Raw genomic sequence first — 18,299 nt, 5'->3', positions numbered from 1 at the left:
ACAATTTTAGTTTTTCTTTTCTATAGCTGAGCCAGAATCAAATTTAAAAAAATGTTCAACTGAGACAGAACAATAAATGAGAATTACCTTAAATATCTAACAAATATTGCAGAATATTATATAAGTATCCTTTGTTTTACATTAATAATAATAATAATAAATAATCTAATATTAATGCACATAGTTATTACAGCAATGTCGATCCTAGCAACAAAGTGCAAAGTACATTATGTTTTGTCAGACAGTGATAATGACATACGTTGAGAAGCACAGCAATCGTAACGAAAGATTCAAGTTGGAGAAGTTACATGATCCTCAGAAGAGTGAGAAATAATAAGGTAAGTTTAGAAGAGACGAAAAAAGGAACGAAATAAAACAGAGACACAAGGATTAGGAATGCTGGGAGAGTGTTGGCATGGTGGCTTGATATTGGACAGGAGGAACACAGTTGGAAAATTGTGAAAGGGAGCCTACGCCGATAGCAGGAAAAGGTTGGTATTCTCTCAAAATCATCCTAGTTTTGGATAAGAAGCAGGTTACTAGGCAGTTAATTACACAGAGGTATGGTTCAAATGGTTCAAATGACTCTGAGCACTATGGGACTTAACATCTGTGGTCATCAGTCCCCTAGAACTTAGAACTACTTAAACCTAATTAACCTTAGGACATCACACACATACATGCCCCGAGGCAGCATTCGAACCTGCGACCGTAGGAGTCGCGCGGTTCCGGACTGAGCGCCTGAACCGCTAGACCACCGCAGCTGGCCCACAGAGGTATGACATACATGGAAGAATACGGTAAGGAATTTGAGACAGACATGTGTATAACCAAGACGATTTGTGGTCTACACCTGATGAATGACCTAAAGGCTTCGAAGTGCATCGTGTACTTAATAAAACATGACTAAAGGTGTAATTATTCATTGTTCAAATTATCTCAGGTTACCCTTTTTCAGTTCACTGCAGTTGTCGCTGATAGTACAAAAGCACCTGGCGGCCATGCTGTGAATTGTTTCTACATGTATGCACAAACTCTCCAAGTAAATGTGTGTTATCTCGAACCAGATTACCAACTTAATACCTTATCCCATTCGCATAAGGGGCGACGTAAAAAGTATATATCTACAAGATCCAGTAAGCACCCAAAACTGTTAATTCTATTCTCTTGTCCCTCCACAAGAAACACTGCGGAGACAGTCCAACTCAATGAATATCTTCTCCAAATAATAGTCCTCTAAATTTATCCAACTTGATTCCACAAGGAAAACGAAACCTTTCTTCTGAGCATCTCTATACACTTCCGTCAGCGCTATAGGGACCTGTTACTTCCATGGCCGCTATATCTTCTTGATAAACACTTGAAATTTGCAAAAATGGTCTTTGTAAAGGTAGTGGCATTCAAGTTGTAAAGTTTCAAGCTTATTATATTCAATGAAAGTGATCTAAGCTCTCTTTCTATTCGGTGTGTCGTACTTCATATCTGTGCACTGGATACTTTTCAAACAGAAGTCTTCAATAATCGATACGTTACACCACTGTAGTTCTGAGTACAAGAAATATGATCATTGGTTATCGGTTGCCATTGCCGTTGTCAGTGTAGTATTCAGTGAAAATTTAGTGAGAGAGTCTGGTGTGGGTCTTGTTACTGAGCGGTGCGGAAACAACAAGCAGAAAACAGATGCAAACACATAGGACGTTGCTTTGTGGAAATGTGATCTGAAAAGTGTGAAAATATTTTTGAATGCTAATCTCTTCTACATCATTCAGTAAATTCAGTCTCCACCACCGTCCCTTCACGGAAGTTTTATTTTCTAATCGCTTGTTGCCGCATTGCACTTAGTGGAACACAGTTGCTCAGGCTTAATGTGTGATGTGGTTAGCATAGCTTGTCTTCCCTCGTATTGCACATGGCAAGGTTTTTTATCTTTAGCTGCTCTGCTGCTGCGCTGGATATTAACATTCATTACTTTCGAGCCGTACTGAGTTTCTGTTGCCACAGGGAAAGTCACAGAATTTGTTATGGGCAAATTAAAATTACAGTCAGAAGACAGTAAGATCATTCATAGTTAAGAATTGTATTTCAAATTTACCTTGAGGGTCAGTTCAGGTAAAGTTTAGTTCAGATCACATTTCTTAATCAGGCATTCTTAATCTTAAAGTGCAGTGTTACATTTGCGAGTATTAATGTTCGGAATTTTATTTAGTCACTTTACGTACATACACTACTGGCCATTAAAATTGCTACACCAAGGAGAAATGCAGATGATAAACGAGTATTCATTGGACAAATATATTATACTAGAATTGACATGTGATTACATTTTCACCCAATTTGGGTGCATAGATCCTGAGAAATCTGTACCCATAACAACCCCCTCTGGCCGTAATAACGGCCTTGATACGTCTGGGCATTGAGTCAAACAGAGCTTGGTTGGCGTGTAAAGGTATAGCTGCCCATGCAGATTCAATACGATGCCACAGTTCATCAAGAGTAGTGACTGTCGTATTGTGACGAGCTAGTTGCTCGGCCACCATTGACCAGACGTTTTCAGTTAGTGAGAGATCTGGAGAATGTGATGGCCAGGGCAGCAGTCGAACATTATCTGTATCCAGAAATGCCCGTACAGGATCTGCAACACGCGATCGTGCATTAACCTGCTGAAATGTAGGGTTTCGCAGGGATCGAATGAAGGGTAGAGCCATGGGTGGTAACACATCTGAAATGTAACGCCCACTGTTCAAAGTGCCGTTAATGCGAACAAGAGGTGACCGAGACGTGTAACCAATGGCACCCCATACCATCACGCCGGGTGATACGCCAGTATGGCGATGACGAATACACACTTCTAATGCGCGTTCACCGCGATGTCGCCAAACGCGGATGCGGCCATCATGATGCTGTAAACAGAACTTGGATTCATCGGGAAAAATGACGTTTTGCCATTCGTGCACCCAGGTTCGTCGTTGAGTACACCATCGCAGGCGCTCCTGTCTGTGATGCAGCGTAAAGGGTAACCGCAGCCATGGTCTCCGAGCTGATAGTCCATGCTGCTGCAAACGTCGTCGAATTGTTCGTGCAGATGGTTGACGTTTTGCAAACGTCCCCATCTGTTGACTCAGGGATCGAGACGTGGCTGCACGATCCGTTACAGCCATGCGGATAAGATGCCTGCCATCTCGACTGCTAGTGATACGAGGCCGTTGGGATCCAGCACAGCGTTCTGTATTACCCTCCTGAACCCACCGATTCCATATTCTGCTAACAGTGATAGGATCTCGACCGACGCGAGCAGCAATGTCGCGATACGATAAACCCAATATCGATAGGCTACAATCCGACCTTTATCAAAGTCGGAAATGTGTTGGTACGCATTTCTCCTCCTTACACGAAGCATCACAACAACGTTTCACCAGGCAACGCCGGTCAACTGCAGTTTTTGTATGAGAAATCGATTGGAAACTTTCCTCATGTCAGCACGTTGTAGGTGTCGCCACCGGCGCCAACCTTGTGTGAATGCTCTGAAAAGCTAATCATTTGCATATCACAGCAACTTCTTCCTGTTGGTTAAGTTTCGCGTCTGTAGGACGTCATTTTCGTGGTGTAGCAATTTTAATAACCAGTAGTGTAAATTTACAGGGAATTTTCACAGAAGCATTTTGTGTACTATTATTTTAAAGTTTGGTTTGTAATTTTATGTACCGTAGAACTTTTACTCTGTTAGTTTTCGTGTGGTGTAACAGCAAGACACATACTGCGATGTCATGCATTATAGCACTGTCCACTACACTGCACGGTATAGAATTTCAGAGGACAGTTTCTTTAGTACACAGATTTATGTTTTCTAATTATTTTTGGTTAAAGTTAATCGCAATACAGTTACACAGTGTCTGATATGTTTGGCGATCCTCTTATCAGATAGCGTTTCCGCAAGCACGCCACTTTCATTGTTCAGCTTCATATTCCAGCACAGACACTCACGAAAGTTTAAGAAAAGGAAACCAGATTACTTACACAACAAAATCGGTTACAACGTCACTAGTGTAACTTGTCCTGTTAAGCCGCACTAGTGACTTCGATGCCACTTCCGTTACGAAGGCATCGCACTTTCCTTGGATCATCTCAAGAAATATCTCGACTTTGCGATGATGGACCAACAGAGTCTGAAGTACATTTTATGATACAACGAAACAAGAATTTTTTTATGACTGAAGATAATACCCCGAATTATTCATACTTCCCGAATACCGAATACTGTCACGTCCACAACAGCAAAATATGGATAAAACTAGAGAAATTATTTGTACCGACTGCAGGGTCTGTGTCGCCACATAAAAACTGTGTGCTGATTTTATATGAAAGCCTGTTCTGAGTGGAGCTGTCCTTTCGTCTTCGAAGTTCTTTCTGAATTCATGATCGTTACCAAGATCTAAAGTATGTCTTACACAAAATCGTAACTGCTTAGAGAGAATAACTCGAAGTGGACGATACGGATGATGGAGGACAAGTTCACCCTTCGCATTTCATTATGCTATTTTATTTCTGGCCGCCCACGAGGCACCGTCACTCTACAATCAGGGGTTTTCGTCCAAAGAAAAAACTAAAGTAAAGCTGCTTGCAACATCTTTCCTAGCAAACAAAAAATGGTACCTAAGTGGCAAATGATTCATGAGCCGTTGTTTACCACTTCCTTCTCTCAACAAATAAGTTTACAAGACAGGATAATTTTTATTTTCAAAAATACCATGACTGCGTGGTTGACGTATGTGATCTGTGATACATCGGTCGGGTCAACTGTAGTAAGATCAAAATTTTACGACACGTTCACGGCGAGGTCATTACAAACAGAACATTGCCTTCAACTGAATTGTAATGGTGAAGGTAATCGATCGAGTCTTTCTGAAAGGAAGCATTTAGGAATTTCCCTTAAGAGGTTTAGGGAAATGACCGAAAACCTAATTCTGGATATCTCATCAAGGAACTGAACCTTGCTACTGCCGAATGTGAAAAGAAATTTGCAGAATATTCATACTATACGCCAGGATGAACTGACAGTATGGACGCATTGCCAATGGCCAATTACAATAACACCTTTCCAAGTGTCTTAGTTTATGAATCCACCATTGTTTTCATGAAACTTAAATAAAACTAAAAATGGAAGCATATTTTTTGGAATAGGCTACACTTTAAGCCTCATTGTACTTACCCCATTGTGTGGAGTTGATGTGTTCCCCGTAAAAATCAAACTCATAATAGAATACGGGGACGTCAGAGAGCTCAGTGACCTTTCTGACAAGAGCATCAGTTGGTTCGAAGAAACCGAAATCGTTACTAAACTGTTGACATAAAACAATATTTGTTACTGAAGCGTATAACTCACAAAGCAGTTAATATAATAAATACATTATTATTTACAACCATTTTTATAAAATTGCCAAAACTGCGTAAATCATGTTAAGGAAGCTGACGTACTAGGATTTTTTTAAAGTGCTCTATAGTATTGCCCAACGACATTTGCTCTAGACAGAGGCAAATTCAAAGGGACTTTCTGAACTGAAAGTAGACAACAATACAAAACTGGGAAAGAGTATCAGAGGTAAACAAATTGCAGCCTTTGAACAACTCTACAGTTTTCTATTTTTGTGGAGGTATCTTATGTCTCTGCAACTAAATGAAATATTGGCGTAAATAAAACGCATTAAAAAGTGGCTGGTTGCCGTATTTTTACAGTGAAATATCATTATTCACGGCCACGGAGCTCAACAGTCCAAATAAAATGGACAAATTGTTAAATAAAACGCTCTTTGTTTTTTGCTTACGCCTTTCGCTTCTTTTATTTATGAAGCATCTTCAGTGGTCTATAATGCATGTTTGTTTTTCTATTTATAATAAATTTATTATGTAGTATTCACGAACATGTTACTATGCTACGTTTTCTCGTGGTTTTCTCTTATTCTTCAGATTAGAAACAACTTTTTAGCAGAAGTTTTGTGAGTTTAAATCAACGTTTTTGTTATTTTTTGCTACTATCCACAGGTGAATGGTACTTATAAATCAAGTTAGTGATGTGTCGGGCAAGCTTATACTTTAACCGCCCAACAGCCACAAGGTGTAATCTCTCAGGACTTTCCTCTGTTTGCACACCTAAATCTGCGCACATACTTCGCACATGTTGGGCCGCATACTTCGCGCGCGCCTCCTTGCTACTGTCGATGATACCATTCATGCCGACCAAAGGTGCCTGGGAGGTGGCAGTAATAAACGCACGGCGTTAAGCTCCTACAGAGATGTGGTGGCGCTAATGTCGGCAAGCCGCTTAGAAGGCGCCCTCTTGGCAGCTGACTTAGACCACGCATTTGACCCAGTTGAGCACAATTTCTTGTAGGCTGTCTTAGAAACGACGGGCCTCTCTCCAGTATCAGCAGGCCCTTCCATATTCCTGGTCAATGGCTATCGCTCGTCACCTGTCACTACTGAGCGCTTAGTGCAACGAGGATGCCCTCTGTCAGGCCTTCTCTTCTCCGTCGCCCTCCAGCCTGCACTTCATTGTCTATGAAAGCGTTTGGAGAGCATTCACCGCCGCAATGTGCATTTTAAATGTTTGTTTCGTCTCGGACAATGTTGTTTTCTTGGCGAGGTCGTCAGAAGGTACAGAGGATAGGCAAAATAATGTTAACGGTTGTACTTACTTGGGAACGGTTTATTAATAAGGGATTGGACCCCATTTGCCCGTAATACAGCTGCAATTCTTCTTGGAATACTGGCATATAATGATTGTACAGTCTTTTCTGACTCCTGCAGAGACGAGAGAGGTGGAAGTATGCTCCGAAGTCTGCTCTCCAATACCGCCCACAAGAGTTCGATAATGTTCAAGTCGTGGTACTGTGGTGACCAGGGAAGACGCTGCAGTTCAGTTACATGCTCCTCATACCATTATTATACTGTCCTGGCTGTGTAAATCGGTGCATTATCATTCTGAAATTGTTGGGAAACAACATTTGAATCATGGAGTGCACCTGATCACCTAATATGTTAACATAATCGTTGGCTGTAACACGGCCTTGAGAGTAATGATGGGACCAGCAGAATACCATGATATGGCTGCCTACACTATCACACTTCCACCTCCATGCTTAACCATTGGAATCAAGCAATCAGGTTTGTAGGCTCCTTTTGGCGTTAACCAGACGTAAACCTGGCCCGACATTGGAAATAACGAAAACGTTGGCTCATCGGACCATATGACGTGTTTCCACTGATCATCCATCCAGGATATATGTGCCCGACACCATGTTTTACGCTTCTTTACGTTGATAGTCGTCAGTAATGGTTTCAGTGTAGCAGTTAGTCCATGAATATTCGCTTTGTGGAGTTCTCGGCGGACAGTCGATAGATGTGGAGCCGCTGAAGATGGCTATTGAGCTCTGCAGTCACTTTAGCTGCCGTAGTATTGTGTTGTTTTGACACAATTCGTGTTAGCGTACGTCGATCTCTGTCATTTAGTTTTGATTTGCGTCCACTTTTACATTTACGCGACGATGTCTTTCCATGTTTTGTGTAGGCCGTTACCCGGCGATGAAATGTTTGGAAGTGACCTTCCATGGGAACGTGCAGCGTACAGCACCAGACTACTTAATGTGATCCGCACGCAAGTTCATCTCCGTGGCTTTCGAACACTTGACTTGATCATGAGGGTACGTTATGTCAACGTTTACCTCACTCCGAGACTTAATCGTTGCACATACGTTCTCCCAATGGCGACTACGGTAGGTGCCAAGTTCCAGGCAGTCTTAGGTCATTTCGTCAGCAATGGCAGGGTATTGAAGACCCGTTACGAGACACTAACGTTGCCTGCATATGCATGCGGCAATGGAATGGTGAACGTGCACAATATTGCGCGCACTCTCTTTTTGCGTACGACGCGTCGCCTACGTACTACGGACATGGGCACCCTCACTGGTACGATGACAGAGGAGGTGGCGCTTCAATACCTCCAGCCGCCGATTCCTGTTGGACATATTTCGCCAACACTGTGTCACATTCGCAGCCATCTGCTCGACATGAATATCTCTTGGATGTTCTACTGACGACGCGGGCTACTAGAACCAAATACTCTTACCACTACTTTCAGCGGACACTGCCAACTAACGTAACTGAAGGCCGACATCCGGCGGTCGGCTGGAAGTGGGTGTAGAGTAACGTACACTCGTCTTTCCTCCCCACTGCGGCGAGGGCGCTGTGGTATGTGATAAAGACTGAAAAATTCCCCAACCGGCAATGTTAATACATTATATATCATTCAGAGGACACTATCTGTTCCAGATACGCCGCTGTCAATAACGTTTCCTTTGTGATACGGCTGCCGACTGCTGGCTCCTCACAAAGCGCATGCTGGCATTGTGCTGCGATGGACGCCTCAGCCGGTAGAGCCCAACGAACTGAGCTATCCCGACGTCACTTACTACCCTTCTACTAGTCATAAAGCCACGGTGTGAGTTAAGGGTGCGGCACTCTCATACTTTTTTTTTGTTTGAGTGAGGGCGTTGCAGGGTTGTTAGATTTTTGGCACCATTTCACGAGCAATTACACAGTTTTACATCGCAAGACGTCGTATGGTTCGCTCTTTGCGAATTATTTGGGTCGTCGTTTACGCGACCTCCATTTGGTGTACGCGGAGTGAGAAGAGATTGACGATATAGCACATGATGGACTAATGAGAGACATCAAAGGTAATTACAGGGTGTTTCAACCTTGCTGAACGAGAAGATGACCTGGACATCCTACCGTCTGGCTGCTGTGGACACCCACGGGAGAAGTTTAAAACAATAAAACAAAATTTGACAAAAAGAAAACAAATAAAATTTAAGAAAAGTATTGTACCCTTTCCTTTATCCTTTCCTTTTTTAACAAAATGATCAGTGGCGTATTTAATTTTTGTTCATGGGCGGAGCCTAAAGTAGTGACAAACAACCGTCCTAGTTAGCTTTCAGGGTGAAAGTGGCGGTGACACTAGGCTTGTGTTTGTTTTTAGGTTAGATTGGTTTCTGGGGGCAGAATGGGTGATAGGGACCAACGCCTGAAATAGTAGAGGTCTATGGCAAAAAATTTAAAAACAAAAAGAAAAAAGATAGCCATGAACGAAACAAGCGACACCTGAGGTGTCCGATGCAACATGCCAGATTCTCCATCACCGCTACACTCTGAGGCAGGAGCCTGAAAACGACTAATCGTCTCAAAAAATGCATTCACTGTTCGCGAACTGTGGCCACCTGCTACAGAGTCTGCACAAATTCTACCCTCCTAGAACGACTAACATAACAACTAAACTATAGAAGTACACAGAAAAATTTAAATACGCAGCTTCCTACCCTCATGACGTGTCACAAATGGAGGATGAGTCTTATTGAGCTGTGTAGCTGGCCGTTCAAAAGAAAAGAGAACGAGTGTGGACTTCACAGTTAAAAAAGCGTGAGATTACACTTCTTAAACAGCAAAAAACGCGCGAAATTTAATACTTACTACGAATAAAACGTAGAAAACGATAAATACGTAACTTTTTGGCCTACTGGTGCGTAACATGTAAGAGCGAGAGCTAACACATCGAGTAACAGAGCAACTAACACAAAGCAAACAGAACTATTGCGAAGTAAACGACTGGAGAGGATACTGTTTACGTAGGACTGTTGCTAGGGGCACATCAGTAAGCTTCCACGTCTTAAAAACTGACGTAATAAGTTAGTCTTAACCACAGTAGCAAATTCACTATCACAATTAAAGTTTAAGTCGAAATTGCGTAACGGTATGTTACTTTTCTCCTTGCAGTTCACGTTACTAACCAGAGATCACTATTGTGTAAGTTCGAATATCTTTTGTAAATGTCTTTACGTAAGATAAGTTTGGTGCTCTGTGTTCTGTATTTGGTTGGGTTCCATCACAGTCGACATGTAATTACTTCAGCAGCTGTTTTTATAACTTTTTCTTCACTTTTATAAACCAGAGTGATATATGTGACCTCGACGTTGAAATCACCATTCCAATTTAAGTGCTCTACCGACTCTCTTATCACACATTGGAATACACTGTTACAAAGGCACACTAAGATACAGTAATTATTGCGTTTTGCTTTCTCTTTAAACAAAGATTTTAAATAGACTTACGTTCACAATAGGCTCCGGATTGTCTACAGAGATGGTCTCGTTGGCAAAATAGAATTCCTGCAACTTGCGTGCTGCTTCCTGCTGCTGCTCTACCGTCGAGAGGTGTAGGCTGGGGCCCACAGACTCAACAAACGTGCTGTTCAGATAGCTGACTTTCTCAGCATTTGTTGCCATTTCGTAACCTGAAGATTAATGTTGCATTACTATTGGTAACAAAAATATGATAAAGAAATACGTTCAAATTAAATTATTTTACTGATCATACACTATCTGATCAAAAATATGCTGTCATCTATTAGAGGACATTAAAATGAGGAGTGCCCACAGTTCGCCTTTATGACAGTTTGAACCCTACTATGGGTTACTTTTAATTAGGTATCTGAATCTCTATATGGGAACGACGACTCAGTCTTCTATAAGAGCCTCAACTGGAGAACGTAATGATGTAGGATGCTGGGGCCTGGAGTGAAGTCGATGCTCTAATTCATCCCAAAGCTGTTCCACTCAGTTCAATTCAGGACGCCAAGCAGGCAAGTCCATTTTAGGCTTGTTTTCCACAATGTATTGCCTCAAAAATGCTGCTTTATGACAATGTGTACTGTCGTGTGGATACAATCATCGTCTCCGGGCTTTTCCTCTACCGTACGAAGTACAGAATTCTGTAAAATGTGTTATTACCCTCCAGCATTTAGCGTTTTCTGAGAGGATCATTTCGTAACCACAAGAAGCTTCCCCGTACCGTAACACCACCGTCTCCGTACTTCATAGTTGATACTATGTATGACAGCACATAATGTTCTCGAGGCATTTCCTAAACCTAAACAGTTCCTTCGTATTGCTCCACCATATGGCGTGGTTCATCACTCCAAATCACTCGTGTCCAGTCATCCGTTGTCCAGTGGCGTCGCCGTTTACAACACCTCATGCATGGCTCAACACTGACAAGAGAAATGGGTGGTTTAGGCAGAGCTGCTCAACCTTTTTTTTTTTACACCATTCTTTTCAGCCAACCCACAGTCGTTGTGGTAGGTGGACTGCTGGTAACACTTTGGAGCTCACGAGTGATTCCTACCGCTAATTTCATGTTTTTTGTTACAACAACCCTCCACAGTCGTAGACGGCCCCTGTGTGTCAGTACATAAAGTCTGCCTGGTCTTGTTTTAGGAGAACCTAAAACAATTCTTAATTTCACGTGACGCTACAAAAACACTCAAAGGTAAGAAAAATATTAACGCCAAAATGAGATATGGGAACAGGTTCTGAATATTCGTACTGAACCACTGTAACAATCTTAATGAAATTCAACCAAGAGACTCTAATTTTGGGACTTTGATAACTCTCATAAATCTTGTTAGGCGTCGAAAAATCTGGAAGGATACCATCTTCAGAAATCCTGTAAGATATTATTAACTTATCTTTCTGCAATCGCGAGAAGTTCTGTTTCTGAGGTTAAATCAGATTGCTAGGCTCTGAAAAAGGCAAAACCATCTTTGTACAATCCATGGTTTTGCAACGTGTATCGATTTCTTGCAGAAATCTGATCGGTAAGGAAACTATAAACCTGCTTACACTGACACATATATTCAGCTACACATTTTGCGGAACTTTTTTTTTTTTTTTTGATCCAGGATACTCCTCCAGCCATAACGTAATTTTTTTACCATCACAAGGTGTACGTTTCCTTTATTTTACAATCTCAAAACTCTACTTACCACAAAAAAATAATAGCACAATAACTATCAAAGCCCAATCAAATCGTAAAATTTGTTTACTTACTGACAAACAATGTTAATAGTGCCCCACAGTACAAAAAATGATCATACTAAGGTCATTGACATAACTTTCTCAAGTACTGTGTGAGAATAATGTTTGCTTACATGCTATTTTAGTGGGAGAATGGGCATTTGGATCGAACAGGGTAAGGACCAGTCCATAAGCTTTCTAATCCTCCCCCCACTAACACAAGTGTGAGGAACGAAAAGCCGGAAAAGCACTTTTTTACAACTGGTACCATAGAAAACAGCAAGTTTCGTCACCCTTCGGAGGAGGTGCTCGTTGTGAATCGGAGCCCCTGACCCCCCCCCCCCCCCCCCTTAGCAGCGCCTCTGCTAATGATTATTTGACTTTCGAACTCAGTGATCTCGTTCTGCTGACACTGCTTCTCTGCTGACTGCAAGATATTCGCGTCTCGTTTCATACTGGGACGCGCGGAGTGACCGCGCGGTCTGCCGCGCCACGTCACGGACTGCGCCCCCCCCCCCCCCCCCGCCCCTCCCCCACCGTAGGTTCGAGGTTCGAGTCCTCCCTCGGACATAGGTGTGTGTCTTGTTCTTAGCATAAGTTATTTTAAGTAGTGTGTAAGTCTAGGGACCGATGACCTTAGCAGTTAGGTCAAACACATTTGAACATTTTTTTCGTACTGGTGGCCAGGCCTCTCGCGTCGTTTGGAGGTCAGTTCCGAATTACACACAGGCATATTTTTCATCAGACTGTGTAACAGATGAAAATAGCACCTTACTTTGACGAGGAGAGCGCAGCAAGTTCCATAACTCGATTTTCCAAAGACGTCGCACAGTGGAAGAGGCGTCAAAATAAGCTAATATCTGTCTCGGCTTATCCGTAGATACCTCACCATTTGTGAGAAAACGACAGTTCATGTTTTCTAGTTACTTTGTGTTCCTTTTACCGAATCAGTAGTTCGACCGAAGCAATGTGACAGTGGCTAGCATCGCGGCTTCAAGGTATTCGAAACCCGATAATTATTTTTATTTTTGTTTTTCATTTATCTACCCATATACACAGAAGATTACTACAGCAATGTTTTCCAGCATATATTGAAACAACGTTTCCCTATTTGTCTACTAATCGCACGTTTGATGAATAAATTTAAAAACAATAAATGCAGTAAATGGCTCAAATAATTATTTGAATTTGTTTTCGATGATATTCCTGTAGCGTATCTTAATTACGATCAACTCCAAGCCCTAGTTTTGGTTCTAAGCTCTATGGGACGTAACTCTGAGGTCATCAGTCCCCTAGACTTAGAACTACTTAAAGCTAACTAACCGAAGGACATCAAACACATCCATGCCAGAGGCAGGATTCGAACCTGCGACCGTAGAAGCAGCGCAGTTCCGGACTGAAGTGCCTAGAACCGCTCGTCCATAGTGGCCAGCCCCCATTTTTCGGAAAAGTGAACAGTTATGCTTGGTTTGCAGCAAAATAATTGCCAACGCGTGAATCTTCGGCAATGTTAACGACATTTCTTCCCTACGTGTGCATCATACCAAGATATATCGCTGTGAAAATTTGCTTCGTGCTTCTGCTGTTCGGAATTTCTATGTTTACAATGTTTTTATGATCGGTATCATCCAAGGAACGTACCAAATCTTCATGAAGGATAAGCATAAGAATAACATATGCGAATTAATATTGAAGTATAAAGAATTAAGAGAGATGGTAACCTCTGAAAATACTACACATGCATACATTGCATAATAAATGTAATCCAGCTGTAATTTTGAAATTAATGTAAAGTCCTCGCATCCCCTAACTTGATAAGAAACTTTAGTGTAGTAACCCTCAAAGGACATAGGCAGACAATGAACAAATAAAATAAAAAATAATCGGGTTTCGAACATGGGATGCAAAAGTGAAACGGGGCAGCCAGTGTGTCTCTAGGTGGGTGGACCTAAAAGTGCGCTAAAAGGCATCTAAATTACGTCAAAAACTTTGAAGGTCCTTTTCTCCGAAGCGGTCGAGTATCTAACAAGCGGAGACATGTGCTCCCTTATTTCAGCTCCTCTTCCACTGAGCGAAGTTTCTGGGAAATCGGGTTGTGGCACTTGCCGTGTTCTCCTCGTGAATGGCCAAAGTCATGCAAAGGTGTAGTGTTGTCGGCTGGTTAAGCCTATGCGGTGCACTTGTCACCACACAGTCGGCGACGATCGACCTGTCTGGCTCTGTAGAGGCCACGTGACGTCCGTTGGTCAGACGTTTGAGAGAATTCCCTGCGACTGTTTATGCGTATATAAACATTGCCTCTGCATTGCTAAAAACTGACAGTACAGACTGTACATCCCGGAGACACGAATTATCGTGTATTGCCTGATATACAGTACTATGGCCCATGCGTCATACACTGATTGTCACCCAACGTTGAAAGCCGGTAACTTGCGCCGTACTTCCTTGTGCATCACACACGTTTCTGTAACAGGCTGCTAGGTATCGTGTTCACACTAGCGCCAGACCCCGTGTCTATCAGTAACATTCGGGCATCACTCGCGGCACATATTCAAATAGCGCGACCCTTCCCGTGAAGTTCAGCCGCTCACTTCAGCAGCAAACTATTAGTAACTAACGCGATAACGTCACATACCCTCTAAGTTTCACATTATACTGAATTGTAATACGCACCCAGCTCGCCAGACGTAACACCTGTGACGATGGGGACTCGGTGGAAACGGCCCTCGACGAGCGCCGCGATAGGAGACTCTGAGATGAAGGCACCCTCCAGCTTAGGCTCGATATGCGGAGCCCAAGGGACGTATGAGAACATCACCTTCTCCTGAAATCGTGAATGGCGTGACAGCGGACGACGTGGAGGGATTTCATACCTTTTTTTTAAGAAGTAGGATTCATTTCTTAAGGGATGCGGTGATGATATTGACATCTTGAGTGAAATGGCCTGAAATGTACAGTTTCGCTCTTTACAAAATACAGTTTTTTAAATATCAGCAGTCCTATCCCAAATATTAGTTTGAGGTGAAGGTTTTTGATACAAAACGCCACCATGCATCATTTACAGGTTCATTCGTCGTTCTGATTATAGTCTAAAAGTGTAAAGGAATCACATTTCATTCATAACTGGACTCGTTCAAGCGATATTTTCTTTTATATACATGAATTCCAGATGCCTTTTACGATATTAGTTTTATTTCTATAATTGACTTTAGATTTTCTATCAACTCGGAGAGCCCTCAAGTTGAAGACTGTGAGAATTTAATGCTGCAAACCATCCAGACGTAGTAAAATATGTCCTGAGTATTTTCGAGAAGAGGGCGTAGACGGAACATCATTCTCGTCGTCCCATATTAACGAAAATGCTGGATTCCGAAAGCAGCCTTTTCACATCACATACTTCACTTCTTCGTTGTTCGAAATGTGCAACAAAAAGAAAGTTGCATTAACGAGGCCAAATGTAGCATATTACTCCATCAAATAAGCGTTTAACACCAATAAACGTTTGAAAACGCCTTCCTGACATTGTGTTATTCGGGAAAGCACTGTAATATTTACTATTTAAAACAACTGTTGCATAGACGCAGCGTAAATTAAGAACAAGAAGTAATTGTAAATAGTAGTCTGCTAATGTTTAGAGCCTAGCAACGTGGTGGCACTGGCTTCAAAGCAATGTACAGCGGAAGTCCGTTGCGCCACCTCCCATTATTATATTTCCATGGAAGCATACTGGGAAACCCCAATTACTGTAGGAAACATATGTGCGTCACAGCCTACTGAACTGCTCCAGTGTGTGGGACTTATACGGAATAGGACTAACAGGAGATATCGAATATGCAACAAAGTAGAGGAACACGAATGGTCACAGCTGCATTGCACTGGTGAATGTCACGAAGACGCCGAAAAAACCGAACTAGCGGACGCTTGCAGATAGTCGTGAATTAACCGCTTACAAAGTTTCAAGGAACTCATAACGCCAGGCTTCATTAGAACAGTTTATTTATTCACAACCTATTTCGGTGCGATACCAGTATTAAAGTTAAAAAAACATTTAAATATAAAGAAAGACTTCAGTGTACGAAACGTCATAAAGACACGAAAAACTGGCCACTACAAGTCACATGTCAATTATGATGAACCGTAATAATACATTAGGTGTCAAGCTTATGAATAATAACACAGAAGACAATAATTATCCCTCATCATCATCACAGACAGAAGACTGGACATATACAGACTTGACATAACCACGTAAACTCAAAGATAACACCATAAAGATGTCTAGTCAATATGAACCATGACATACAAATGTAATTTTAAGGTAAAAAATACCGATAACAACAAAGTTTTTATTTAATATTGTTAATGACTTCTAATAGTTGAAAACTGATTTTAAATTTTTTAATTTATTTACATTTCCCAACTTATCCATTTGTTGGCCACACACTTTGTCCCATTGTATGCAATGTTTAATTATTTTAGCCCCACATATGGACAAGTAATTTTGCTTTTGGTGACAGATTTTCTGCATACTATCACTAAGGTGCTCTTTACTAAGTTATTCAGTTTTAAGTCTGTGTACTTTTTTTCTTCTTCGTTAACCTCGGTTAGTTTTTTCGTGTATCTGATCATGTAGCTTCTCAGTAATATACTGGGGACCTCACCTTTAATCATTTACTCATATGTCATTTGTTCCAGAGTCCCTGCAGTTGGGGCATGTGATACACCGAATTGTATATTGTACTCATAAATTATATTATATGTATACTATCGGCACACTATTGGCACCTTTTCTTTAATTATGTTTCACAGGTTTTCTCTCAGGTTACATTATTGTCATTTCATCCCGATCCCCATTGTAATGTGTGCATAATGTTAATTGCACAGAAAATTTAAAAAAAATTGAAAATAATTTTGATAGGTGATACTTGTGACCAAGTGGTCATACGATTATCCTCTTCTATTCACATATTACTGTTACTTTAGTGTGGTCGTTGTTATTATGTGTACTTTCTGTCTTAAAATTATCTTTGGATGTCATGGTTTACATTGACTAGACATCTTTGTAGTGTTATCTTTGAGATTAAGATTATTTTGGCTACTCAGGTTATGTCCAGACTACACACGTCCAGTCTCCTATGTGTTTGGATGACGGTGGTTATTGATAGGGGATAATTATTGTCTTCTTTTTTATTATTCATGAGCTTGAAAGCCAATGCAATTTAATGGTTCGGCATGACTGACATGTGACTCGTATTGGCCAATTTTACGTAAGTTTCGTCTTTGTATTTTCGTCTCTTTATAACTTCTGTACATTGAGGTCTTGTTGTCATTTCTGTCTTCTTAACGTTGATTCGTGTATGAGCATCAAGAGCTCAGATGGAAACCCAGTTCTAAGCAAAGAAGGGAAAGCAGAAAGGTGGAAGGAGTATATAGAGGGTCTATACAAGGGCGATGTACTTGAGGACAATATTATGGAAATGGAAGAGGATGTAGATGAAGATGAAATGGGAGATACGATACTGCGTATAGAGTTTGACAGAGCACTGAAACACCTGAGTGGAAACAAGGCCCCCGGAGTAGACAACATTCCATTGGAACTACTCGGGAGAGCCAGTCCTGACAAAACTCTACCATCTGGTGAACAAGATGTATGAGACAGGCGAAATACCCTCAGGTGAAGACACCTGATGAAGACGTCAAGTAATGACGTCGAAATATCGTGTTTGGAAGACGCTGATATCCGGCAGAAAACCCGATTTCCACGAGATGTCATCAAATCGCCGGGAAAGTTTAAGAAATTACATTGACTGCGTTGTTCAATCGTAAGACTGCAAGAAGTAGGCCTTAAATATCCATTAGATATTTGGTGGTTATTCTAGTGCGGATGAAACTGAATAACGCTAAAGCATCGCTCAAGTTTCTTTGCTTATCACTATGTAAAACGTTTAACCCTTCTAGCTGTTGCGGCGAATCTCGCTAGACAGTCGATTTCGCTGTGCCTGCTAGTTGTGCCAACATGGCCGTGTCATTCGCACGCGTGTACCCGAGTAACCCGCAGTGGTGTAGCCAGGTTGTTGCAGGTTAAATGGCCGGTCGCACGACTTACTGCCCACCTTCCATGTGGACCGCGTTTTGGTCTCACCGCGGACTTCTAGTACTCAGCCACACGAAATCGATATCATCAAAGTGTACGGGCCTGAAGCTGGCGTTGACGTAACGTCGATACTAGTAGCCAAATAAATATGAAATCTTAAGTGCAGCTGGAGAAGTTTCAGTTTTAATAAAAAATCGAATGAATAGTTCGCAACATTATTAATCTGCCCTAATCAAATTAAAAAATAGTATAGGTTGCGGCGAGCGCAAAGCGTCCGTATACGTCAGCACATTCAGCACGCAGAA

At 41.7% G+C, this 18,299-nt stretch overlaps 1 protein-coding gene across 1 annotated transcript in view; it reads right to left on the bottom strand.

Annotated features, from left to right (window-relative positions):
- LOC126354459 (para-nitrobenzyl esterase-like) overlaps positions 1-18,299 on the bottom strand; it is a 95,097-nt gene that overhangs the window by 14,114 nt on the left and 62,684 nt on the right. Inside the window, exons 6-8 of the mRNA XM_050004154.1 lie at positions 14,574-14,724; positions 10,158-10,339; positions 5,207-5,336 (exon numbers count right to left, since the gene is read on the bottom strand). Coding sequence (XP_049860111.1) covers positions 5,207-5,336; positions 10,158-10,339; positions 14,574-14,724 — 463 coding nt within the window. The remainder of the gene's footprint in view (positions 1-5,206; positions 5,337-10,157; positions 10,340-14,573; positions 14,725-18,299) is intronic.

The sequence above is a fragment of the Schistocerca gregaria genome, chromosome 3 (genome assembly GCF_023897955.1).
Source record: "Schistocerca gregaria isolate iqSchGreg1 chromosome 3, iqSchGreg1.2, whole genome shotgun sequence".
Lineage (NCBI taxonomy): Eukaryota > Metazoa > Arthropoda > Insecta > Orthoptera > Acrididae > Schistocerca > Schistocerca gregaria.
The sequence above is the reverse complement of the archived record's forward strand: the minus strand, read 5'-3'. Positions and strand labels throughout refer to the sequence as shown.